Source organism: Diceros bicornis, chromosome 25 (assembly GCF_020826845.1).
Source record: "Diceros bicornis minor isolate mBicDic1 chromosome 25, mDicBic1.mat.cur, whole genome shotgun sequence".
In the NCBI taxonomy this organism is placed as follows: domain Eukaryota; kingdom Metazoa; phylum Chordata; class Mammalia; order Perissodactyla; family Rhinocerotidae; genus Diceros; species Diceros bicornis.
Window position 1 is genome coordinate 37914179 of NC_080764.1, and position 25402 is coordinate 37939580.

At 35.2% G+C, this 25402-nt stretch overlaps 1 protein-coding gene across 1 annotated transcript in view; it reads right to left on the reverse strand.

The window, feature by feature from the left end:
• Nucleotides 1-25402, reverse strand: part of METTL25 (methyltransferase like 25) — a 103654-nt gene that overhangs the window by 23157 nt on the left and 55095 nt on the right. The window contains exons 6-8 of the mRNA XM_058568711.1: nt 22754-22848; nt 19086-19115; nt 14433-14506 (exon numbers count right to left, since the gene is read on the reverse strand). Coding sequence (XP_058424694.1) covers nt 14433-14506; nt 19086-19115; nt 22754-22848 — 199 coding nt within the window. The remainder of the gene's footprint in view (nt 1-14432; nt 14507-19085; nt 19116-22753; nt 22849-25402) is intronic.

Below are 25402 nucleotides of genomic sequence, written 5' to 3' on the forward strand. Positions count from 1 at the left end.
GGTTTTGAGTTTAAATAATGCAATGCTAGACTATCACATCTCACAATTTTGGTTGCAATTTAGGTATAACATAAAAATCAAGGGAATGAAAAATCCAACACTTCCAAGTCATCAAAAACAATGAATAAAATCTTGTTTGCTCTGGGTAGTACAAATATTAATCCCTATGATTAATTAGACATGAAGTTCTATCAATTATTCCTTTGAAATATATCTCAAATATATTCCTTCATCTCCACTTCTAGACAGCCACTTCAATTCCACTTATTATTACCTCATGTCCTAATTATTACAGCTACTTCCTCATTAGGACTGCAGTCTGTCCCTTTCATTGCTGCCTACATTGTCACGATATTTTCTTAGATGAACATTTTTATTTACCACTTCCCTGCTCAAAAAGCTTTCAATACCTCTCTCATTTCTTGGGATAAATTTGAAAGTCCTTAGTTAAGCAATCAAGCCCACTCTATTCTGGCTATAACGACATTTTCCCACTATATTCCAGACTTTAGTTTTCTCTAGTAATTGTTTTAGACTATCCTCCACATTTCCGTTCTGGTGCATTTGCTCATGCAGTCACTCCCTAATGGATTACAAGGTTCTCTACTCTCTGCTTCAGCTTAGTTAAACTACAGCCATCCTTCACCACTAAGCTCAAATTATGTGTTCTTCTTGGTAATGTGACCAACAATAATCTTTTCTAGTTTTGAAACAATAGTCATTTGAATAGGTACAGGTCCCAGGAAGCAGAAATTATATTTTTAACAAATTTTTGTATCCTCGGATCGTACACAAACTTACGTATCTTATGTATAACAGATATCATATAATAGATATGGACATCTTATATATTATATTGGATTGATTAACTGTGTAGCCAGAAAAAGATGCCATTTAATATTAACTTCATGCCCCTTAACTTAAAAAGGTTTTTAAACCTTGATTTGTTTTTTAAAATCCAAAGGGGCAAGCAATTCTTTCCATGAACCAGTGATTCTGGTTATTATTTTATACTATTCATCACTGCCTAATGGAGTAGCTCAAAAGAGAGAGAGCATAAAACAGAAGATAAGCGTGTGGCTTCCAGTCAGGCTGACTCTATCACCTACTAGCTCCTTGTTTATAAAATGGGATATTAACAGTACCTATTTTGTAGAGTCATTGTGAGGATTAAATTAGATAACACATGGAAGGTGCTCAGAACCATGCCATAATGTGAGCTGCTGTTGTTGCTATCATTGTTGTTCTTTTTATCATTACTGGAATTATAGTCTGGATTATTCTTTGATTACAGAGTTAAGGAACCAGAGTTAAGATGCTCACGAGTAAGTGCTAACCATTGTAAGCTGAAGAGAGAATACAGTGTAAGTGTAGATAGTACTGATTTATTTCCTGGGTCTTGTATTTCAGATTGCTTGAAAGTAAGAGAAACTTTCAAAATTTAATCTCCCTTGTCTTACTTTTCCTTTTCAGAATATAATACCTTTCACTGTTGCAAAATCTCACAGCATGATGATAAGATTACTTTTAGTGTGTTAAGTAATAATTTGCTGCATAAGACTTTTTCTTTAAATCCTTTGTTAATGTGTACTATTTCAGACCTGTTTTTAGCAGTGACAAGGAAGGGAAAATAATACCACCCAGATAGAACTAGAAAGGTGATTATTTGACCTAGTCATTTCCCTTTAAATTCCTCCAGAGCTTCCCGTGAACTCTTAGGATCAAGATCTAAATGCTTAACACAGTATATAAGCCTTGTACCATCTGGTCCTCTTTCAACCTCTCCAATATTGTTTTACGACATTGCCTCCGCAGCTACAATGGCGTTCTCTCCGTCTTGAACACATCATGCTTTTGCCTACAAACACTATTCTTACAACACTTCACTCTCCATCCTTTTGCCTTTCCTATCTTATCTCAAATGTTGCTTTCCTGGGGATGCCTTCTCCAGCCTTCCAGATCTCCTGACACAGAGAACTTTTCCTTCATATACTTCCTCTTTTTTTGGTTCTCCATCTGTCTTTCCCTTGATATTTTAAGCCAGTGGACTCCAAAGGGGGTGAACACACCCCAAGAGAAAGAGAATATTAGAATTTTTATTTCTATTTATCTTTACTGTTTTATTTCAATTTTTGAGTTTATTTCAAAATCTATAAAATAGAGTAGTAGAGAGACACGCATATCACATAATTTTCATTTTTGGAGTAGATGCTCAAAAATGTTTATTGATAGAGGTGTAAAATTTAAAAATACGTTAGAGACCACTACTCTGAGCAGCTGGAGAGCAGGGTTTCCACCTGTTTTGCTCATGACAATATCCTCTGTGCCTAGCTTGGTACTTCACACATAGCAGGGTCTCAATAAGTGGATTAGAGGATTAAATAAATCAGCTCTCAGCTTGCAGAAACAAAAACGTCTAGTTAGACTATCACAGGGAAATGCATTAACACAGTAAATAGATCTATTTATTAATCAAGTAGACAACACTATAGGCAGGCTTAACTATACAAACAAACAAGTGTAGTTTAAAATATGTAGAGAGAACTACTGAACAAATAGATAAGGAAAAGTGCAATGTAAACAAAACAAATAATAACAGTGAATATTTTTTTCATGTTTACTATGTGCCAGAGACTCTTAAATTCTTTGCTGCATTTACTCATTTAATCCTTACAGCAACCCCATGTGGTAGGTCCCATCACTACCCCTATTTTAAAGATGGTGAAACTAAAGCACAGAGAGATTAAGTAAACTGCCTAAAGTTTGAATCCAGGAAGTCTGGCTTCAGAACCTGGGATACTAACTACTATTCAATATTACCTCCAGCACAGTCTTTCAATATGACTCATATTCAATATTGTTAAACTGAAGATGAACAATGCCCACCTCTGTGTTACAGGCAAACAGAAACGACATCCTACGAGTATATGTGTATATATTCTTACAGAACAGCTATGCAGGCCCTCCTGCTGCACTCAAGGAAAACGAGTTTTAGTGCTTTAGTGCAACTGTCTTTCCCAATGGCACTCATGTTAATTAGATCATTCATTCATTCATTTTGCAAGCATTTCTTGAAATGTTGTATATGCATGATAGCATAGTGGTAAGCACAGGTTTTGAACTCTGGACTGAAATGAATTTGAATCCTTGCTCTACCACTTATTAACCACTTAACCTCTCTTTGCCTCCACTTGCTCATCAGTAGAATGGTAGTGGTAAATGTATCTCATAAAGTTGAAGATAAAATAAGATATTCTAGGTATAGCGCTTGGCTCAGTATTTAACAAACACTCAATGAATGGTGATTATTTTCCTGTTATTGTGCTGGGTTCTAGGGGTAGAATCATGCACAGTTTATAAAAAACCTTTCACAGTTCACAAAGGAAGACAGGTGAACAAATGTTGTAATCCAGTGTGATAAGCACATGATGGTGAGCAGAGGACAGCACAGAGAGGCAGGGCTTTAAGAACTGGAATTGAGTAGGGGAGCCTTCTTAGAGGAAAAATTAAGTTTCAAAATGTCTCAGTTTCCAACAGTACTGTGAACAGCAATATTAAGAAAACAAATGAAGAAATATTAACATACTAAAACTAGGCCGACAGGTAAAATTTAGAAATAGCTTACAATTTGTTTTTAATTTAACCACTATGCCACCGGGCTGGCCTTACAATTTGTTTTTAAACTGTTTCTTACGGACTCCAAGGAGGTACTTCAAAGGTTTACAATTTTCCATAAAATATGAAAGTATAATTGTGTAGGAAATTTTCTAAAATTTATTGAATTTATTTGGTCCTATGTAAGACTGCATTTGAAAATAGAGTGATATTGCTAAAAAAGTCTGAAAAAAACTGGTTTTATTACCTTCATGATTATGGGAGTAAAGAGAAGTACCAATGATTCCATTTTGGTTTAAAAAAAAAAAGTATATTTTACAGAAAACAGAATGTCAATTTAAATATTATTACCAAAGAAACACATGATTAAGTACAATTAATCAGACTTTTAGAACTTTTGGAGGTAAAAGGTGACTTTTGCAGGACATGGCACCAATCTCTAAAGTCTGGGTATCTTACAAATTAAACTTCTTAAAATAACATCTGCAAAGAGAGTTTATGATGCAGAATGCAACCTGCTCTTTCACAGCTGCAAGAAAAGGTGAATATTTCATTCATTAGCCTTTAGAATGTTCTACAGTTTTAAAGAAAAAAACTGCAATTCTATTAATAAAGAAATAAGAGGGCCAGCCCTGGTGGCCTAGTGGTTAACTTAGCCACACTCTGCTTTGGCGGCCCGGGTTCAGTTCCCAGGTGGGGACCTACACTGCTGGTCGGTGGCCATGCTGTGGTGGCAGCCCATACAAAACAGAGGAAGACTGGCACAGATGTTAGCTACAGTGAATCTTCCTCAAGCACAAAGAGAAGGATTGGAGATGGATGTTAGCTCAGGGAGAATCTTCCTCAGCAAAAAAAAGAAACAAGAGAAAAAGGAGGCAGGCCCAAGAAGAATCTCAAAACTTAACTACATGGAAAGTAAAAGAGCTGAATAGGATTATTAACAAATGGAATATGGGGCAATCCATGTTTAATTTTTAATTTTAATTTTTCATAAGTGCCAATCCCATTTTTCTCATTATGTAACACTACAGATTTAGAGTCTGCTTTTGATAATTATATGTTATGATATCTCAGATTCACTGTAGTCTTAATTTCTGCTGAAGTGTGTGAGGATAAATAGAAATCCTTCTGTCCACTAGTTAATATAATTAATTTAGTTAATATAATTGTTTTCTGTCAGAAAATACCTAGGATCAGGGATCTGGATGCCACTTCCTTCTGCCTCCTCTTACGCAACTTCCACTTCTCTTTACTTACTAAGTCAGTACTCTTATCATATGAAAATGCTCACGTTTCTCTGTCTAAATAAAGCAAGCAAACAACCCCACTCCCAAAACAAAACCTCCCTCTGATCCCATGTCCTAAAATGATTTACTATATGGTGGAAGTCACATGACCAAAGGATAGAGAGGTGAATCCTATAAGCATTTAATTTATGTGAATTCAATAATATATACTTGGTAGATCATTAAAAATATTGTAAAATATTTTATATATGTATTTGATACTATATATAGGCAAACAAAATGCACTTAAATATTTTATACATTTAAACTACTGTACTGGGTTATATAGTGAAATCCATGTATATAGAACTTTGTAGGAATGTAAGGAATTTTCAAGGGTAAATTTTACTGTATGACTCCTCTTGATACTGCCACCATGTATTATGGATTTTCTATGTGAATTTTCTTACTCATTAGACCATAAGTTCCTTAGTTATTTGGCCCAGAAAGCATGGGCACCACGCCAAACAATGGGTGGCTGTGGCTGTGATAAGACCGCTGGACTAGTTCCCAACATTGCTTACTATTGTCCTGAGAAACAGTAATGGTAATATTCTTCCGATTCTCCAGTAATGCATTCCAATAAAGTTTTACTCTTCATGTTTAATAATTTAAAATAAAAACTTGTAATTTATATTGTCTACATGTTTACGTATTTATGTAACAATTACCTAATCCAGAATAATTTTTTTTTAACATTTAGAGCTTTATTCGTATAGGAAATTTTGTCATCAAGTGGACAGGATAGAAAAGTAAAAGGAGAGCAAAGACCAGTCACCAAAGGGAAAGGATGTTGCACTGTGATCCCATTATGGAGTTAAAGTATGGCTGGACTTACTATATCTAATAGAAAATATGAATATTTTAGAAAATATTGATATGTCAGAAGAACCCTACACAGTATTTTACAGTTGACTGTCAACAATATATGTGATATTAAAGAAAATAATCACAAGAACTTTATTTTGTTATTGTCATTTCATTTGGAGTTGATAGACAAATAATCACGTAAGTCACAGATGAGATCCTAGGAGGAGTTAGAATAATTATTTTCAAGATTTTTCTGTGTTTTTTTAGAGTGTGCCCCATAAAATACCGAGTGCTACTAATATTAAGTAAGTGTGTGTATAGTTTTGGGAGAAGAAAGGTGGTATGAACAAATAAACATTGGTTTCAACAAAGTTAAACACGTTTCTTTCAATAATAATAGCAATCACTCACTATGTTCCAGGCATTGTTTTAAGCATTTTATAGATAGTAATTTATTTTTCATAACATCTCTTTGATGTAGATACTATTATTTGCCCCAGTTTACAGATGGGAAAACTAAGGCAAAAAGATGTCAAGTAACGTGCCCAAGATGATAGTGTTAGTACTCAGGAAGGACTGGGATTTAACCAGGCAGCAGAGCTCCTGTGCTTATGCTCTTAACCATTACACCCTCCTCTCTCACCAAACTAATGGGAATCTTTAAAATATGTATGCGCACTGGGAATCTTAAAGAGGATGATTTTACATGACACATCTACTTGATTACAAAATTCTTAAAAATCATTGCTTTTCAGGACAACAATCTGGAGAATTGTTATAGAATAATCAAAATCTGATTTATCCTCTTTCAAAAGCATTTCTAAAATACTCGGGAGCCAGATTACTTGGTTCTATCACCTATAGTGAACGAAACAAAACAAACAAAAAATCATTTGAATTGGATGACAATCAGTGAGAAGCTGATGATACAGGAGAGATAGCAGATACTGCTGGAGAGGAGTGATGATGGGTGGTGGATATCATAGAGATGATAATTTTGAGTAAAGCACAGAAGGAAAAAAGTGAGCTAGCCATGTGGATATCTGGTGAGGAGCAATCCAGGCAGAGGATACATCATATGCAAAGGCCCTGAGGTAGAAGTGTTTCTGGCATTTTCCAGGAATAGCAAGGAAATCAGTGCAGACATAAATAAAGGGAAAAATAGTAGAAATGAGATCAGAGAGATAACGAGGAGCCACATCAAGTAAGGCTTTGTAGGTCACAGTGAAAATACTAGCTTTACTTCCCAGTGAATGAGAAACCATGGGAAGATTGTGAGCAAGATCTCACTTAAAAATATTAATAGGATCACTCTGCTATTGTGTGTAGAGAATAGACTATAGGGGGCAAAAGCAGAAGCAGGAAGACCAATTAGCAGGTTATTACAATAACGTAGGTGAGAGATGATGGTGGCTTGGACCACGATGGTGGCCCTGAGCATAGCAAGTGGTAGAAGTTTAGATACATTATGTTGGGAGAGACTATAAGATTGCTGAAGGACTGGATCTAGGCAGTGTGAGAAAGAGGAGTCAAGAATGCCTCCAAGATTTCTGGCCTGAGCAACTGGAAGAATAAGATTATCATTAACTACACTATATATCTGGGGTTTATCAGCATATAGATGATATTTAAAGCCATGAGATTCGATAAGATCACCTAGGCAGTAGGTATAGATAGAAAAAAGTGTGTATCGATTAGAAAATTATAGAGAAAATTAGAGGTTTGAAAACAGAAAAGGAATCAGCAACTGATAAACTGAAAAAAGGAGAAAGAGAAAGAAAGTATCTTGTGAGGGACCTTTCCCAGAATATTGAGAGAAAAAAGAGTTTCAATAAAGAGTGGCAGATCGTGTGAAATGCAGATGGCAGGCCAAGTAAGGTGAGGACTGAGGATTGATCATGGGATTTAGCAACATGAGGTCATTAGTGCCCCTGAAATGGGTGATTTGATGGAATGATGGAAATAAAATCTGATTGGCATTCACGAGAAAATGGGAAAGAAATTGGTAGCACTTTCAAGCTTTCCGGTAAAGGAAAGAACAGGTGTAGGATAACAGTTGGAGGGGAAAATGTGGTTCAAAGAGGATTTTCAGAATCTATGCTCTTAATCTTATGCACTGTGACAGACCATTTCATTTAATAATGAAAACTGGCCATCAAGAGCTCACTAGGCAGTAGAGGAGTAGACAAAAACAACTAAATGTACTATCAGGTTCAATAAGAGCCGTGAATCACAGATTAAGTACCATGGGCAAAGAGAAGAGTGGGAGAAGGAGAAAAGAAAGATACCATATCAGAGATGTCTTCTAAACTAGGTTTCAAAGAATGCCTAGGATTTCACCTGCCAGAGGTCATGGGAGGAAAGGGTGGCAGAAATGGGGAGGAGAATATTCCAGGTAGATAGAGGAGCTTCAAGGAAGCATACAAGGTGCAAACTTAATTGCACGGGAAATGATGACTAATACAGCATACCATGACAAGGGCATGGGCAGCTGCTTGGGCTGCAGAGGAGGAAGAATGAGGTGATGGATTAGGCTGCAAAGGATATTAGTGACAGATTAGAAATGGCCTTGAACGCCCTAACAAGGATATTTTAGTTTTTGAGTATAAAGAAGTATATATTATCAAACATTTTGAAGTTAGAAAAGTGACAGCACTGTTTGTGAAAGATAAATGATGGGACGTGAAGCACAGATTAAAGGGGGCTCTCTGTCAGAATAAAGCATGGCCAGCATGCTAAAAAGGAATTAGTATTCTTTCTTTTAATAAAAGTGAATGCACTAGATCTAATTAAAATTCTCCTCAAGTGAATCCAACACCACCCACACGCTTTTCCAAAAATACAATTGTAAGAACATGGTTTACTTGTGGCACTTTCCAAAGAAGCGACATTAATGTAGGAAATTTGGGGAAAAGGTGAAGCAGATGTCTATTAAATAAATGGAAACAACCACATGCAGGAGAGACAGTACCAAAATTTAGTTCTCCATCATCACAAAGTGTTTATGAAATTATTTATTTTGTGCCTTTTATATGCTAATACACATTGGAAGACTCAAAAGATCAGCAACACAAAATTTTGCTGGAAATGGTGATCACTTAAGGAAGCTTCAAAAGTCTTCAAACTACTCTTCAATTTAAAAGATACAAATTTGCTAATTCCAATTTGACCACACAGTATGGATTAAATAATTACCCTTAATTTTGTGAGCCAGTTTTCATGATCTGGTTTTTCACTTTCCTATTTGATTATAGCAAAATCAATATGAAAATTAAACTAATTCATAATAGGCATCAAAAACGTGTCTATTTCTTGTATAGCTGTGCATAGTACTTATTACAAAAGAGAATAATACAGTGAGTAAAGTTACACATCATATTTTCCCTGCCCTCTAAGTGTTTTAAGAGATTTTTTACCCCATGAAATGCCTTCTTTGGCATTTTATTCCCCTTAGAAAGTTTCCAGATAAGAACTAATTATAAAATAAAGAATTTTCTATAAATTAGTCAGTTTTAACATAAATATTAAATGCTAAATCACAATTACAATTAATAGAGTAAAAATGTAAGTCCATGAAAAAAATTTACTTCTAATCTTAGGCTATACAATTACACTTAAATTACACTTCACTTCAGAACAATATTTCAGGTATTCTAAAACAGTATGTCATTCGAAGACAATTTATTTCAGTTAACAAGGAAAACTAAACAAAATATGAAAGAAGTAATTAAGTGATCTTATCTTCTGTCTTTAGTAGTCTTGCTGGCTAGAGATTCCAGTCAAGTTAACCTTGATTTACAATGCTAATACAAGGAGCATGCAACTCAACTCATATTAAAAATATCCCAAAGAAAATTTAAACTAAAAAGAAGCACAGGATAGTGAAAACACTTATGGACTATGAATTTAGTCCTAGCCTTGGTTCTTTGAGGTTGTTATGACTTAGGACAAGCTTTTAACCATTTTTATCTTAATTTTTCTTATCACTATAATCAGATGACTGTAACAGATAGTAGGAGTATAATATGTACTCAACCCACCCTGGGGTGCAGCCTGATAAGAGATTAAAATTTTATTGCTATTGAACACAAACAAATAAACATTTATAAAATATGTATAAAGTATAAAGAATATCAATAAAATGAACCTTTATACCTAACACTAACCTTGAGAAATAGAACATCACTATTATATTGAAATCCCTACGTACCCCTCATCTTCCCCATCTCATCACTCTGTCCACTCAACTGTCCCCTCTCCCACAGAAACTACAACACTGAATCTGGCTTGTGTTTACCATTCTTATGTTTTTCTTAATTGTTTCTCACATATTTATACTCCTAAAAAATTATCTTTTCTCTGTGGCAGAGTGTTCCACTACAATTTATCCATTTTTGTTCCTAGATATTTGTTCTTATAAACTTTGCTGCTATTGATCATTCTTGTATAAGTCTCTAGGAGCACATGCATAAGAGTTTCTCTAGGATATACACTTAGGCATGGAACCACTGAGACAAATTATATAGACATTTTCAACTTCATTAGATAATGCTAGCTTGTTTTCCAAGGGGTAGAACTAATTTTTTTCTCCCATCAGTCATGTGGACAGTTCTACTTGCTCTACATGGTTGCTAACACGTGATATTGTCAAACTTTCAATATTTTGCTAATCCAATGGTTATAAAAATAATATCCCATTGTGGTTTCATTTTACATTCCCCTGATTACTAATCAAAAGATTGAGCATCCTATCCCATGTTCACCGGCCATTTGAGAGTCCTCTTTATGAAGCGACTAATCAAGTCTTTTCACTATTTTTCTTTTACATAGGTTAATTTTTCTCATAGACTTGTAGGAATTCTTTACATATTTGGATATTAATCTTTTGTCAGTTAATAGGTCTTGCAATTACTTTCTGCCAATGGTCACTTTTCTTTTCACTCTTTTTACGGCATCTTCAGAAAACAGAAGTTCTTAATATTAATTGGTTGAATTTTCAATCTTTTATTTTAAGATTTGCAGGTTTATATTTAGTTTAAGAAATCCTTCCCCTATCTCAAGGTCATAAAGATATTCTTCAATACTATTATCTAAAACTACTATAGTTAAGCTTTTATCTACTATGAATTGATTTTTGTGTTTGTTGTAAAGTAGGAATCAGATTTAATTTTTTTTTTTTGCATGTGGTAGGCAGAATAATGCTCTACTAAAGATGTCTACATTCTAATCCTCAGAACCTACGAATATATTATGTTTCACACAAAGAAGGAATTAAGGTTGCGGATGGAATTAAATTTACTAATCTGCAGACCTTAAAATGAAAAGAGCATCCTAAATTATCCAGGTGGCCCATGGCAATCTCAAGGATCATTTAAAGTGGAAGAGGGAGGGAGGCAGATAAGGAAGTCAGGGTCAGAGAAAGACTTGAAGATGCCACGCTGCTGGCTTTGAAGACGGAGGAAGGAGCCATGAGACAAAATATGTAGGTTGCTTCTAAAAGCTGACAAAGTCAAGGAAATGGATTATTCCTTAGAGGCTCCAGAAGAAATGCAGCCCTGCTGACACCTCATGTTAGCCCAGTGAAACCCATTTTGGACTTCTGACCTCCAGAATGCTAGATAATAAATTTGTGTTATTTTAAGGCACCAAGTTTGTAGGAATTTGCTACAGCAGCAAAGGAAACTAATACATGGTATAACTGTGTAAATAACTATTGTCCTGGCACTATTTAATGACTAGTCCCTCTGCAGGCAGCTAGAAGAAGCAGTGATCTGAAATACTTGAATCACAGCTTGAGATGATTCCAAGTGGGGCTTTACTCCATCTTAGGACTGCTCCATTTCTGGTTCACCTTCACTCAGACAGTGTGAACCTCCAGGGACCTAACTCAAGGTCCTGGCCTATAAGGTCCTCATCCCAGGCAGGCCATGAACTCTAACTTCTGTCTCACTAGAACTGTTATTCTACTGAAAACTGTGCTCACTCTCTCTGCAATCTCTGCTGACTGGCAGACAGCTGTCTCTTCAAGAATTGGCAGATGCCTCTGGGGAAAACACAGCCCTAAAAGTTGGGCTTATTTTTATTTCTCTTGGTTTTCATGTTCTCCTAGACATTTGCCCTGTAATTTTTAACTTCTTTGATAGATCTCTGATTTTCTCAAACCAATTAAAAACAAATTTAAATACACACACACTTATATGTGCACACACACCACACACACATATGCAGGAACACACATCTCTAGTATTTTTAGCTTTTCTCAGGAGGAGGGATGGTCCTAATTATCTAGTCTGCAGTTACTGGAAGTGGGTTTTTATCATTTTCTTTGGTTTTTGTACATGCCATCCTAACTGGAATATGAAAAACTCTTGTGGGGACCCTATATCCTATGCATTCAGAACCTAATAGGCTGCCTGTCACACAATAAACAACCGCTGGGTTAAAAAATATAACATGTGCAAGTCTTAGCAAGTAATTAGAATGTGTGGTTTGATGATGGGAGAATAGAATCGAATATGATTTTAAGAGTTCTAAAGCTTGATAATGGTGATGCCATTCTCAGAAATGACAAAAGAAATCACGGGAGGGAAGAAAGAGGAATAGAATTGTTGGGAAGTCCACTTTGGTTTTTGGATGTGGCTGAATCTGATGTATTTGTGAGGTACTTAAGTAAAGCTTCTCAGATGAAAATGAGAGATGTAAATCTGAACTTCTAAAGAGAGGCGGGAGCCGGATACATGTTTCAAGTTATTTGTTGTGAGGGGAACTGCTAAGAGAAAGAGGAAAATATAAAGAGACAGGAGCTGAGCATAAGACATGAGAGAATGCCTAGATAAACTGAGGGCATGACTAAGAAGAAAAATCCTCAAAAAAACCAGATAGGGCTGGCCCCGTGGCTTAGTGGTTAAGTACGCGTGCTCTGCTACTGGCGGCCTGGGTTCGGATCCCGGGCGCGCACCGACGCACTGCTTCTCCGGCCATGCTGAGGCCGCGCCCCACATACAGCAACTAGAAGGATGTGCAACTATGACGTACAGCTATCTACTGGGGCTTTGGGGGGGGAAAAAAAAAGGAGGAGGATTGGCAACAGATGTTAGCTCAGAGCCGTTCTTCCTCAGCAAAAAAAAAAAAAAAGAGGAGGATTAGCATGGATGTTAGCTCAGGGCTGATCTTCCTCAAAAAAAAAAAAAAACAGATAAGTGTTCAGAGTTGGAAAAAGAAACCTAGAAGAGTACAGCTTAACAGAAGATAATGAGGAAGAGAGTTTGGAGAAAACACAATTATCAACACGGTCAAATGTGGCTGAAAGGTCAAGGAAGCTCTGGAAGGAAAGAAGTCTTATAATAAACACCATCCATCTTCTGAGTAGTAAAGGAAGGCAGAAATGTGGAGGGGCGGAGAAATTTGAATTTTTAAGTGAGAAGGAAGGTTTAGAAAAGAATGTAGATGATTTTAAGTGATCATTAAGAGAACAACAAACAAATTGATGAACAGATTTGAGGTCCTAAAGGAAGGCAGGTAGTCAATATTTGAGTGGTCACGAATTTGCATGAGTGGACATGAATTTGTACAATTTTGTGATTTTCTTCAACAAGTTTATTATCTTGGAGTGAACTCAAGAGAAGGAGCTAGTTTTTAGGAAAATATGAGAAATTCACTTTTAGACATTTTGAAGATTAATATACGGAAAAGAGAATGAAGATTGGGATACAGATTTGGGAGTTATCTACATAGAAATGGCAGTTGAAACCAATGGCATATGTAGATATTTGCATGTCATAATTTCTGTCAGTAAAAAATAGATTATTTTCTCCTAGAGAGAAATTATACCCAATCTAAAAATAGCTTCTATCTTTGTTAGTAAGTGTGGATTAGTTTTTGAGAACCTGAAAATTGCCCTATGTTAATTTGAAGAATAATCCTACTACAATGAAATGGCTATCAGAATACTAAAATTGTCATTAGCAAGAGGACATTTATGAAAGTTGAAAGGCTTGCAAATGTATGCTTGAGGACAGCAGTTATTGAACCAGCATTATAAAAAAATTCTCCTACCCCTTGCCTCTCTGTGTAAGCAGTGTATTATTTGAGGAAAACAGAAACAAACAAAACACATGCAGGGGTACTATTCTACCAGCAGATACCCAAGTGGCCACAATGGCTGTTTATGATCGATATCTGTAATTAGTTTTTTTTGCTGAGGAAGTTTCACCTTGAGCTAACATCTGTGTCAGTCTTCCTCTATTTTGTATGTGGGTCACTGCCACAGCATGGCTGATGAGTGGTGTAGGTCTGCACCCGGGATCCAAACCTGCAAACCTGGGCCACTGATGCGGAGTGTACCGAACTTAAGCACTATGCCACAGGGCTGGCCCCATGAAACATTTTAAATACAACTGCTACTCATGTGATAATATTATATTCATTGAATTACTATATATAACATTTCACTACTTCGAAAATTCAAAAGTACATTTTACATATATTACTTTGTCTTTACCACAACCTTTCAGGACAAAAAGGATTCATTAGAGCCACTAGGTTAGTAATGATTAACCTAAGATACAGTTGTTGCCTATTTCTTTGTTATTTGCTAACATTATGCTCAAATTCAAAGCTGCTTCTACCAATAACAGTGACCCTGAATAAATTCACTTGAAAACTAAAAGTCAATTCACTTAGAATACAGTAGTTACTCTTATTAAAGTAAAATCCTCATACCATTTGGTGATGCCATAACAATCTTTAATAATATCTTGAAGTACAGCACGATAGAAGAGTGATTCAGTAGGAAGCTGAAAAAAATGTAGCACAAGAAACAAATAAATAAGCACAAACAACAAATAAAAAACAGAAATCAAATAAATACCAGGGAGTTAGGACAATAAGTGAATGTTAGAAACCTGACTTTGTTACTAAACATAGAGCACAATGTTATAATTTTTCCATTCTAAGTTAAAATGAACCCTGAGGCTAACTCGCACTGAAAAAGTAATTCTACAAGGAAATAGAAAAAAATGATAAAAGAAGAGTAGTGAATGAGGAAGAAAAGGCATAACGAAAAAACAAAAAATGAGCTAATGTCCCAAATGGAGTGCTTGGCAGTTAAAAATGTAGAAATAAACTTTCATGACCAGCCAAGTCAGCTCTGCATAAGAGAGCAGTCAGGTAGGATACGTGCAAAAGAGAAGAGAATGTGGGTCTGTCCTAATGGTGGTGGAATAGAGATGCTATTACCCAGGACTCACACCCAGAAAGAGACAGTACTACCCTAAGTAAGGACATACTAAAAATATGTCTCAAGCCGAAAAGATCACAGCATTGGCTAATGCAAAGTTGAAAAGAAGGGCCCTGGAAAGGACACAGGATCAGAGATTGAAGTCTTGGCAAGGCTTCATTTCCTGGGGAAAAAGAGATGGGAGGTGTCCACGAAGGTGTAAAAGTTTTTGAAAGGACAGAAGGAATGGTTGAAGAGAAGGGCCCTAATGAAGCCTGACAGTTTCAAAGAACTAGAAGGTAAAAAAGCACTACACATAAGAGAAAGTGTATTTTGCTGTTGCAATGGAAGAGGTACTCTTAAACTAAGGAACTACAAAAATCACCAAACAAAACTCCACCCACACACATCCCCACAGACCTCTTAATATTAATACTGTAGAGGAAAATCCAACACAATATCAGCAACAACAACCCTACTTCCAGGCAAAGTTATTATTGAAAAAAAAAAAAAGAAAAAGAAAACTGAGCAAGGATGGAGGCAGGTCAACAATACTGAATGCTTTTGAGAAGTCAAATAAGGTAACAACTAAAAACTGTCCAATGACTGGTAAAGTTTTAAAGATAGAGTTCAGTGGAACGCGTATATCCACTGAGTTATCCTTTTGTCATTTTTATTCTCCTTCAGAGTCCAAAATTGTTATTTTCACCTGTTTTCAACTAGAATATGTTTGGATTCAGATGGAGTTTAGCACAAAATAAAATTATGCCTGTGTGCTCAGGCAGATAACCTACTCTACTGTCCTTCTCCCCCTTCCAACATCAAGTTCCTACACTGTGGGCCCCAGGTGCTGAGACTACAAAAAACCACAGGTTGGGAGTTGAGTCTTCACCTGATGGCATTGCCTTCTTAAGTCACTGGAGAATGTCTGTTGGACTGGTAGGATCTTGACAGAGCACTTTGAAAGAACACAAGTTATACCCTCTCTGGATGGTGGGAATAGTGGGGAGGGTAATTCCAGTAGAAAAAGGTGTTGAGAACACCATAGTCCCTAACTCAACTCTGATAAACAAATGAAAAGCAACAGGATATATTGGAGTATATGAGGAAGCCATTTGGTTTAAAACTAATTCGGCCTGACCTAGGTTTTCTAAAAGGACCTGATGTGGCCTGTTGAGCATGCATTGTACATCTGCTTTAAACATTCATTATGTCCCAAAGACAAGAATGATGCTCTTAAAGATAAGGATATAGCTTCCCCCCATATCAGAATTTCTTTAAGGATAAGCATCTCTTCCTGGAAACTGAGGATTAATTATAGACCTGCTGTGCTCACCTTGTGACCACTGACCCGCTGACCACTGATCTGCTGCGCCAGCTAAGCATCTCGTGACAGTAGTAAAAGAGATACTCCTGTCACATGTGATGTATGCTCTTTGTTCCAAGATGGTATACAACCACTCTGTACACCCCACTTCTTTGGTGCCCTTCCTTCCTTGGGGAACGAACACCCCGGGTGATAGTCCTCAGACCTGGCTCATAATAAATGTACCCCAATTTTGATTTATAGATTGATTATGGATTATTTGTGTCAATAACTTCTAAAATAACTCACTGAATGCAGACATACACACACACTTGAGTGCCCACACTAAAATTTATAACCTTCAAAATATATATATAACCTTCTTATATAAAATCTCTTTTCAAATACAATTCCTTGACTTGAGACAAAATCTCTGATTTCTAAACTTTCCTTTCCTGAAGATTGCTCTAAAACATTTCACTCAGAATTTCCCATCTCTGGATATATTTTCCATTTGACATTTTTTCATCTTGAGCAATTCTTTTCTACAGTAAGTACCAAAAATCTCTACTTCATCATCTGTCCTCCTCTTCCTCCCAAATCCCCTCAATTGTCTCACAAAAATGCTGAAATCCCTTTTCATATGTTAACACCTGTTATACTGTTCTATTGAAATTAAAGGCATTTTGGAAAATATATTATTACATGAACTAAAATATTAGTATTATAAATGGCTTACAAAGAGTTCTTAACTTTTTATTTGATTAGCTATAATAGATAGGAACTTCAATTTTATATGAAACTCCTAAAAATAGCTGAGCTAGTATCTGAACTGAGGAAGCCTGGCTCTGATGTCCCAGTACCAAGCTATGATGTTATCTTGCCTCTCAGACACTTGGGTAAGGATGAGGCGTCATTATTATTGTTTTTAATATACTTTAATTTGGGGGCAAAAAAACTCCTACAAAGAAAGCTCTTCTTCTCATACCTTTGAGAAAAATTATATCAAGATTATTTATAAATAAATGCATATTTATATTGTTATTAACTGATTGTAGAAAGAGCACAAAAAGACCAAGAATTGCATTTAAAGCAAGAGAACATACAGAAATGGAATGCATAGAGAAATACAAATAGGACAGAATAAATCATCATTCCCAAGTTACCCTGAGTAAATAAGAGCTTTACAGCTGTTTCCTAAGAGAAAGGGAAGAGAGTTAAATGCCTTCACATGTGCATTCCTGGAATATCTAGGACCATCCATCCTGGTAAATACAGACGGGGGTAAGTGGGAAGGGAGTCAACATCTCCTGAGCAGCCTGTGCCTGACTCTTTCAGAAATAAACTGGATGCAGCTCAGAGTCTACTTTCTTTCCTTCACAAGTGATAAATCAACTTAACATTTTAATGCATTTTAAAATGGGAGGGAGCAGAAAGCGTACACCCTTAAAGTACATGTACTAGACATGCATTTTACAGGCCTAGTGGAGAGGGCACTAAGCTGGAAGCCAGGACTCTGCAATTAATTAAGGGAGCTAGAATGCACTACTAAACTTTTGCTGTGTATCATGTTCTCATGTAAGTCTGGGATAATACCCAACTCATAAGATTGACTGTAAACATGAGCAAGCACTTGGGAATTGAAAAACACCATACAAATGCACTGGGGCATTATTATGATGAACGCTCTTTCCTCTTCCAGACCCCTAGGGAAGCACTAAGTTGATATGCAGTACAGTAGTTAAGAGCTTGGGCTCCAGAGTCAGAGATTCAAATCTCAGTGTTCACTACTTAGTGTCCTCATGTGCACCATAGGACAATAAGAGTTCCTATCTCATAGGATTACGTACATAGTGCTTTAATTGATGAAAACTTTGAACAGTACTTTGGTAAGCACTGTGTTAAACTTTGTTATTATTTTCATGATCATAATTATTAACCAACTGTAACAGCAACAACAATTGACATTTATTGAGCACTTACTATGTGCTAGACACTGCTTTATGCATTTTACATTTTTCATTTATTTAATCCTCATAACAACTTTACAAGGAAGATATTACCGTTACTCCCATTATTGTTATTATTCTTATTCTACAGATAAAGAAATTAAGCTATGATGTGTCCAGGTCACTAAGCCAGTAACTGATGAAGACAGGATGCAAATTAACAGTTCGAGATTAAAGCCCACACACTTAAACAACATGCTCTAATGCTTTTAAAAAATCAGTTTTGATCAATTTTTAAATAGGTACAATTAATGCATTTTAAAAAAAAAGCTCTTAGCATTGTGCCTGGCCCAGAGTAAGGCACTCAGTAAATGATGCTTGTTGCTATTATTATTTTTAAAAACTGGCATATTAATGTTCCTTGAAAAGAAGCAAAAGAGAGATTTCTAAATTTAGGTCCAATAAGAAAAACCTTGTGAAAAGTTTAAACGCTTAAAAAAAACTTAAAAAATTCCTAATATGTTTCATGAATCATAAAGTGGAGCATAAGGCAATTATATGGATATTTTGGGGATACATTTAACTTCTGTTTATATGTGCAAACTCCTTTGGCTGTTGCAACTAATCAGTGGTCAAGTCAATAAAGAAAAACGTTTAAAAACAACCAACTGAAATATGTGTTTTAGACTACAGTTAAAAAATATATTGAATGCTGCAAGTTCACTTCTCTTTTAAAGTAAACTTACAGAAAATGTATAAATTTGAATATGAAGAGGTGACAAGAAGAGGCTATTTATTAAAATCCATCAGGTTTTAAGTTCATCAGCAGGTCAAGTATGAAGAATACTTTAAGAAAAACTATCCTGTTCATCAATTGGATTAGAGTAAACACTCTTACTTACCCCTTGGCCAACTGCAACCCGCTCCAATGCCTTTAAGGAGAAAACATAAGAGAAAGACTGCTGATACATTTAGTCTTATCTTTTAAGACTTATAAACATACTGTATAAGGCTTTGTAAAAGTGACATTTAAAAGACTGATTAAGTAATAACATGCAAGTTTATACACTTAAAAGTGTTAATAACATTAAGGAATGTTAACTGGTATACCTGCATAATTTAAGGCTGATATATAATGGATGTATCTCATGTAAACAAACACATACAGACCCCAATTGTATACACTCCTTGAATTTTAGAAGGGATTAGAAAACAGAAAAGAAATGAAATGACATATTTTTGGCTTACTTTTAGTGTGGCTAAAGCAAATAAATACAAAGCTATTATTATGCATATATACAGATGTATTTATATACTACTTTTTAACTTTTTTCTTCCAATTTTTTATAAACATATAATTTCACCTCTTATTAAACAAAATTATACTGAACAATTACGGTTGAAAACTGAGTTTTGAAAAGTACGTATATTTTTGGTCTGCATGGTCTGCAAATTCAAATTCACATTTGATCAAGTACCTAATAGAAGAGAAAGTAATACATATTTTTACAATTCTATATGTAGCTGGTTTTACATTTATATTTATTTAAGATCCAAAACATTTTTACAAAATATTTCCTAATATTTCTAATAAGTACTTATAATCTAACACATATGAAAGATACATATAAAAGATTTGTCACAATTTAAATGTGGAATAGAGCCTTCTGAAACTTTCATTTTTTTAGAGAAATACATTTCTATACTTATATAGTTTTATAACTGAATTAGATTAAAATATTTTAACTGAAGTTTTATTGTTAAAATTTTAATTGGAAAATATTTCAAACATTAAGTAGCAAAATATAATAGATCTGTATATACTCCTTACTCAAATTTAAAATACTCATACTTGCTTCAGATTTCTATGTCTTCATAAATAAGACTTTTTAGATATAGCTGAATCATATACCTTTAAAACTGAAAGATAGCTTACAGATTATCCTGTGTAAGTGCAATTTTTGCAGATGCACAAGGTCACCGACAAGGTAAAGTAATTTGCCACAAGTTGCACAGCTAGTTAGCAGGTGAGCAGGAACTAAAAACTTGTTTTTTGAACCCTGATTTATTTCTCATGCCCTCACACTATGAAGATTTAGTGGGAAAATGGAAAATGAGTTCATTGTATGAAAATTTCTTTCACAGAATTGTTTTCAGAAAAAAATGTAATTTTTCCATTGACTTAAAGGGTACCTTCACTGAACATCTAGAGCCAGAGTGTTATGAATACAGGAGATAGTTATTATATAATTTTAATATTAAATAGCAACAGGCCCAGAACAAGTTTTTTATTGAAGACTACATTGAGTTTTCATTTATAGTACTGGTTGTGCTCATTTCAGATTAGATTTTTGTGTTATTGGCTTTTGCTCAAAGACTGAACTGAATAAAGAAACAAGAGAGTTCTTAACAATAAATTATTTGGTGGGAATAAAAATATCACATAACATAGGACTACTTTTGGTATGTGTTGCTGATCAGTTTATTTTAGAAATACAAATGATAAACTTTGATTACATAGTAAAAGATAATCAGGTAGGTGATAAGTTTCTTGGAAACAATCTTTTTCTTGGCCAAAAAATAAAGATAACGAAGAAAATATACCAAGTGTTCATTTCATACTAATCTAAAATATTTTACAGTTTTATCAGGCTTAAAGTATGCTGACAAGATTGCACTATTCTAATTACATTTTTATTTCTGGTTAGTACCCTTAACAATTTATCTGCAAGTGTCAGCAGAAAGGTCTCTTTTTTTTAACTCCTTAAGTTACAAAGGCAATAAAACAAGATGCACCAAAAGAAATGTTCCTTAGATTTCTCAAGATTACTCTAGCATCAAAAAAAGAAGTCGAGCTGAGCAGGGACTTGGAATGAAGTGAAGGAGAGGGGCATTCCATGGGAAGCTGACACTGGTCAAGGAAATTTCTTAAGTGCGGCATGGTCTATAAATTCTACATTTTGGAATTTATTTTTCAAAAACTCTTCTTTTTGGTTCTTTGAATGTTTATTTTTATAGCGAACATTCTTGTTTGGTGGATACAGATCTTCTTTTATCTCTTCAAGGGATATTAATAGTTATTTTATGTTATTTTATCTTAGATAGTATCCATTTCCTCCAGGTTGCTTTTTCTATTTGTTTATCTGATCTCTATTCTTTCCTCTTATACTTTCTTACACATCTAGTGATGCTTGGCTGTCTGTTGATAATGAAATGGGAGTATCATAAACCTGATTAGAAGCATTGGGCTTATGAGTGAGGACTATTAGTTGTGGGCCTCATAGTAAAGGTGAGATCTGTCCTGTTTCACTGTGAAATCCCTTATGCCAAGATCTTTAGGTTTTTCTCTTAGGCTAGTCAGATTCCCTACAAACGACTATTTCAATTTCTTGCCTGGAGGGTATTAGCCTGGCTGCCAGCATTTTGGGAACCAAGTCATTCCAAGAATGACTTGCCATTCTCACAAGACCTTGAACAAGTACCATTTACAGATACAAGGAAAGCACAAGACAATTTCTCAGAGAAGTATTTTAAGAAGACTTATAAAAGAAAATTATTATTTGAGCATAAATAGATTTCTAAGATAATTCCAGGATATATGACCTGGAACACTGGTACACTATTTTTTTTTTTTTTGTGAGGAGATCAACCCTGTGCTAACATCTGCCAATCCTCCTCTTTTTTTTTTTTTTTTTTTTTTTGCTGAGGAAGACTGGCCCTGGGCTAACATCCGTGCCCATCTTCCTCCATTTTATATGGGACGCCGCCACAGCATGGACTGCCAAGCAGTGCGTTGGTGCGCGCCCGGGATCCGAACCGGCGAACCCTGGGCTACCACAGCAGAGCGCATGCGCACTTAACCGCTTGCGCCAACGGGCCGGCCCCTGGTACGCTATTTTTTATATTGCTGTGTTACTGGTGTATAAATAATGGTTTTATAATAATTAATTTATCTTGGGATTGGACATTAAACACATTATTTAATCAACTTATATTCTAAATTGCTAATACAAAAAACCACTTACACTGTTTAATTTGCATCTATTCCTTTGTAAACACAGCACCACAGACAGAGAAGCCCATGAGTTAAAGTGTTCTAGGTCTAAGGACACCAGCCAATCGGGCATAAAGAAGGTTTTATTTAACTAAATAGTTACTTCATATCCCAAGTAGCTTAATAATATTCTTCTCATTCTATAAAAATTTAGCATACCAAATGATCTGCTACAAACAAATGCAAACATACCACAGAGCTATGGACAAAGCACTGAACTAATTCTGTGTTTAAGACTTGGCAGTTGGTACATTTTATATGATAATCAAAGTAATTATACGTAAAAAATTAAGTACTACAATGTAGAATTATAGTATAACTATAAATTGTTACCACACTGCATGTAGAGTGGATACTATTGCAAGGGCAAGTCATTTTTTTCTCATAATTTGCAGTGAACAAAAGCATTAAAGATGATGCTCTGCAAAATTTGGCATTTAATGCATAATATTAGCCAAAAATAAGTTCTGCAACATCTGGATATAGCTGTTAGTCCAGAAAAAAACATAATCATACCAAACACGCTGACATTCTGGCATTACGACCACAGCACCATCTCTCTTCCTTTAAATAGTGGCACATTGGAAATCCCCACTTTTGTTGAGTACATTCTGCAGATGGGGGAAAAATACGGATTATTTAAATAAAACTCTTCCTCTTTCAGTTAAAGTAAATAATCTATTGAGAAAGCAAATCAGTCATTGAGAGAGTCAAACAGTAGTTAAACAAGGAAGTGGTAATGTTTAACAGTTCATTTCAGTCTGTTAATTGAAAGCATATTAATGTTATGAAAATGGTATTTTCTCAACAACAGCTGTTTTGTGTTTAAGCTACAGGTCTGATACTAACCAATTTGCCAATTATTTCTCTAAGATTTAGCAAAAGCAATTCAAAATGAAAAAACTTTTCATGTTCAATGTAAGTAACTATAGCAGACAAGTAATGAGATACTGGACATTTATTGCTGGCCTGACTTCCTAAAAAAAATGATTTATTAAATATGACATTTGGCAATTATAGAACAATATTAATTCATTCCTAACAATGTTGAAGTATCAATTTTTTTCCAGCCATGATGTTCACTTTCCAGAAAAAGAACAGCTGTATAGGCTCTTCTTTCTTTATTGTATTAAGAGCTGTAATATTTTCAACTGTGATTCAATTTGGCTCAATTGCCTGGTTCAAGTAACAACAAGAAAAATCAACATTCGCTGCTTAATCACACATATGTGCTGCCCAACACACTCACAGAGTTACATATGTGAACTTGCTGATGTTTAAACCCCTTATATAGAACTATTAATTACACAGGGTTCTTGAAAAGGAAAAAAAAAATGATTTCTATTTTAAATCAAAGCCTAGAAAATAAGAACTTAAATTTTATCAAAACTGTGGCAATTAAAAGAAAACTGAGATATATATAAATTTCCTATTAGGTTAAAAAGTACAATAGAACTAAAAACTTGAAAACAAGAAAACTCTTTAAAAGAAAATACTGTTGAGGTAGATTCCACTAAATAAACTTTGCTATGAAGGATCAGATGACTTTTGAGTAAAATAGAGAAAGTTTAAATTTCATGCAGATTATAAGCCTGTGAAAGTGGTTTCTTTCAGGTATTAAATTGAGATTTATAAAAGATCCTACTGATAATCAGATGGAAGATATGGACTTTCCCCCAGGACTATAAATAATAATATAGCTAGTATTTATACAGCACTTAATATTGTTAGGCACTATTGTAAGTACTTTAAATGTTTAACTAGCTTTAAATGCTAAGTGCTTTAAATGTATTAACTAGTCCCCACAGCAATTCTATGAAGTAGGTATACTATTATCCTCAATTCTATCAAGTAGGTAAACTATTATTCTCAATTCTATGAAGTAGGTATACTATTATCCTCAGTTCTATCAAGTAGGTAAACTATTATTCCCAATCCTATGAAGTAGGTATACTATTATTATTATTATTATTATACTATTATTCACATGTTTCAGATAGGGAAACTGAGCACAGGGAGGTTAAGTAAATTACCTAAGTTGCAAATCTAGCACATGACAGAGTTGGAATTTAAACCCAGGCAGTCTGACTCCAGAGGCCACGCTCTTAACTACCAAGCTATATAAACAATTTCACTTACAACTGCACAGGACTCATGGAGCCCCTGAAGCCTATCCAGGTCCTAGGAACCCTGGACTACTTCCTCTGTCTATTTCCAAGATGACATGAAATAGTGGTTTGAGTTTTACTAAGGCTTTACAATTTAACTGAGACATGATTATTGCTAAATGAAAGGGTTACTTATAAGTAGTTTTTTTCCTTACAACTAAAAAGAGAAATACCTAGATCTTACTGTACAGGGTAAAGGGCTGAGAGATGGGGTTGTGCTATTTCATTCAGAGTGTTTAGGAAAAGTGCTAACCAATAAAACAGCTAGTTCTTCCCTCACCCCCAACAATTCTCTCCTTGTTCCTTGTAGTAACAGAGCATTCAATTTTCAGCTGGGTATTCAGCTGTTCAGATTAAAGACTGCAATTCCCAGACTCCCATGCAGCCACTAGGATAGCTACAAGACTAAGTTTTGGCTAACTGGATGTGGGCAGAAAAGATGTGTGTAAATTCTAGGTCACATGCTCAAAGGGAGAGGAGCAAGCTCTTTCCCCCCACATTCCACCCCCCTTCATCCCTCCTCTGTCTGGAATGTGGCCATGGTGGCAAGCCAACAAGTACCATATAAACAAGAGCAGCAGAGGATAGAGCAACAAAACAGAAGGATTCTGGGTTCTTGGAAGACTTTTTGGTAGAGAGCTCCCATATCAGCTCTAATTGTCTACTTCTGGATTGAAACAGAAATATCCCTGTCTTGTTGAAGTTACCGTTACATTGGGTCTGAACCTATTTTGCATCTATGTCTTTATCTTAATTTAATGCTTCTCAAACTTTGTATTGGAATATGGCAAAATTTGTACATCACACTGGAATAAACAGATGATGGTGATTGTGTTGAGGCAAAATGCAGGAGATGAAGGAAGCAGTATCTCAGGAACACCCATAAAGCATCCATGGCACATTAGTTGAATAGTTCTATCCTAATTAATATAGAAGTCTTTTTGAGGATATGATATTTGAGCAGAGACTTAAATGAGGAAGCCAGCCATGAAATATC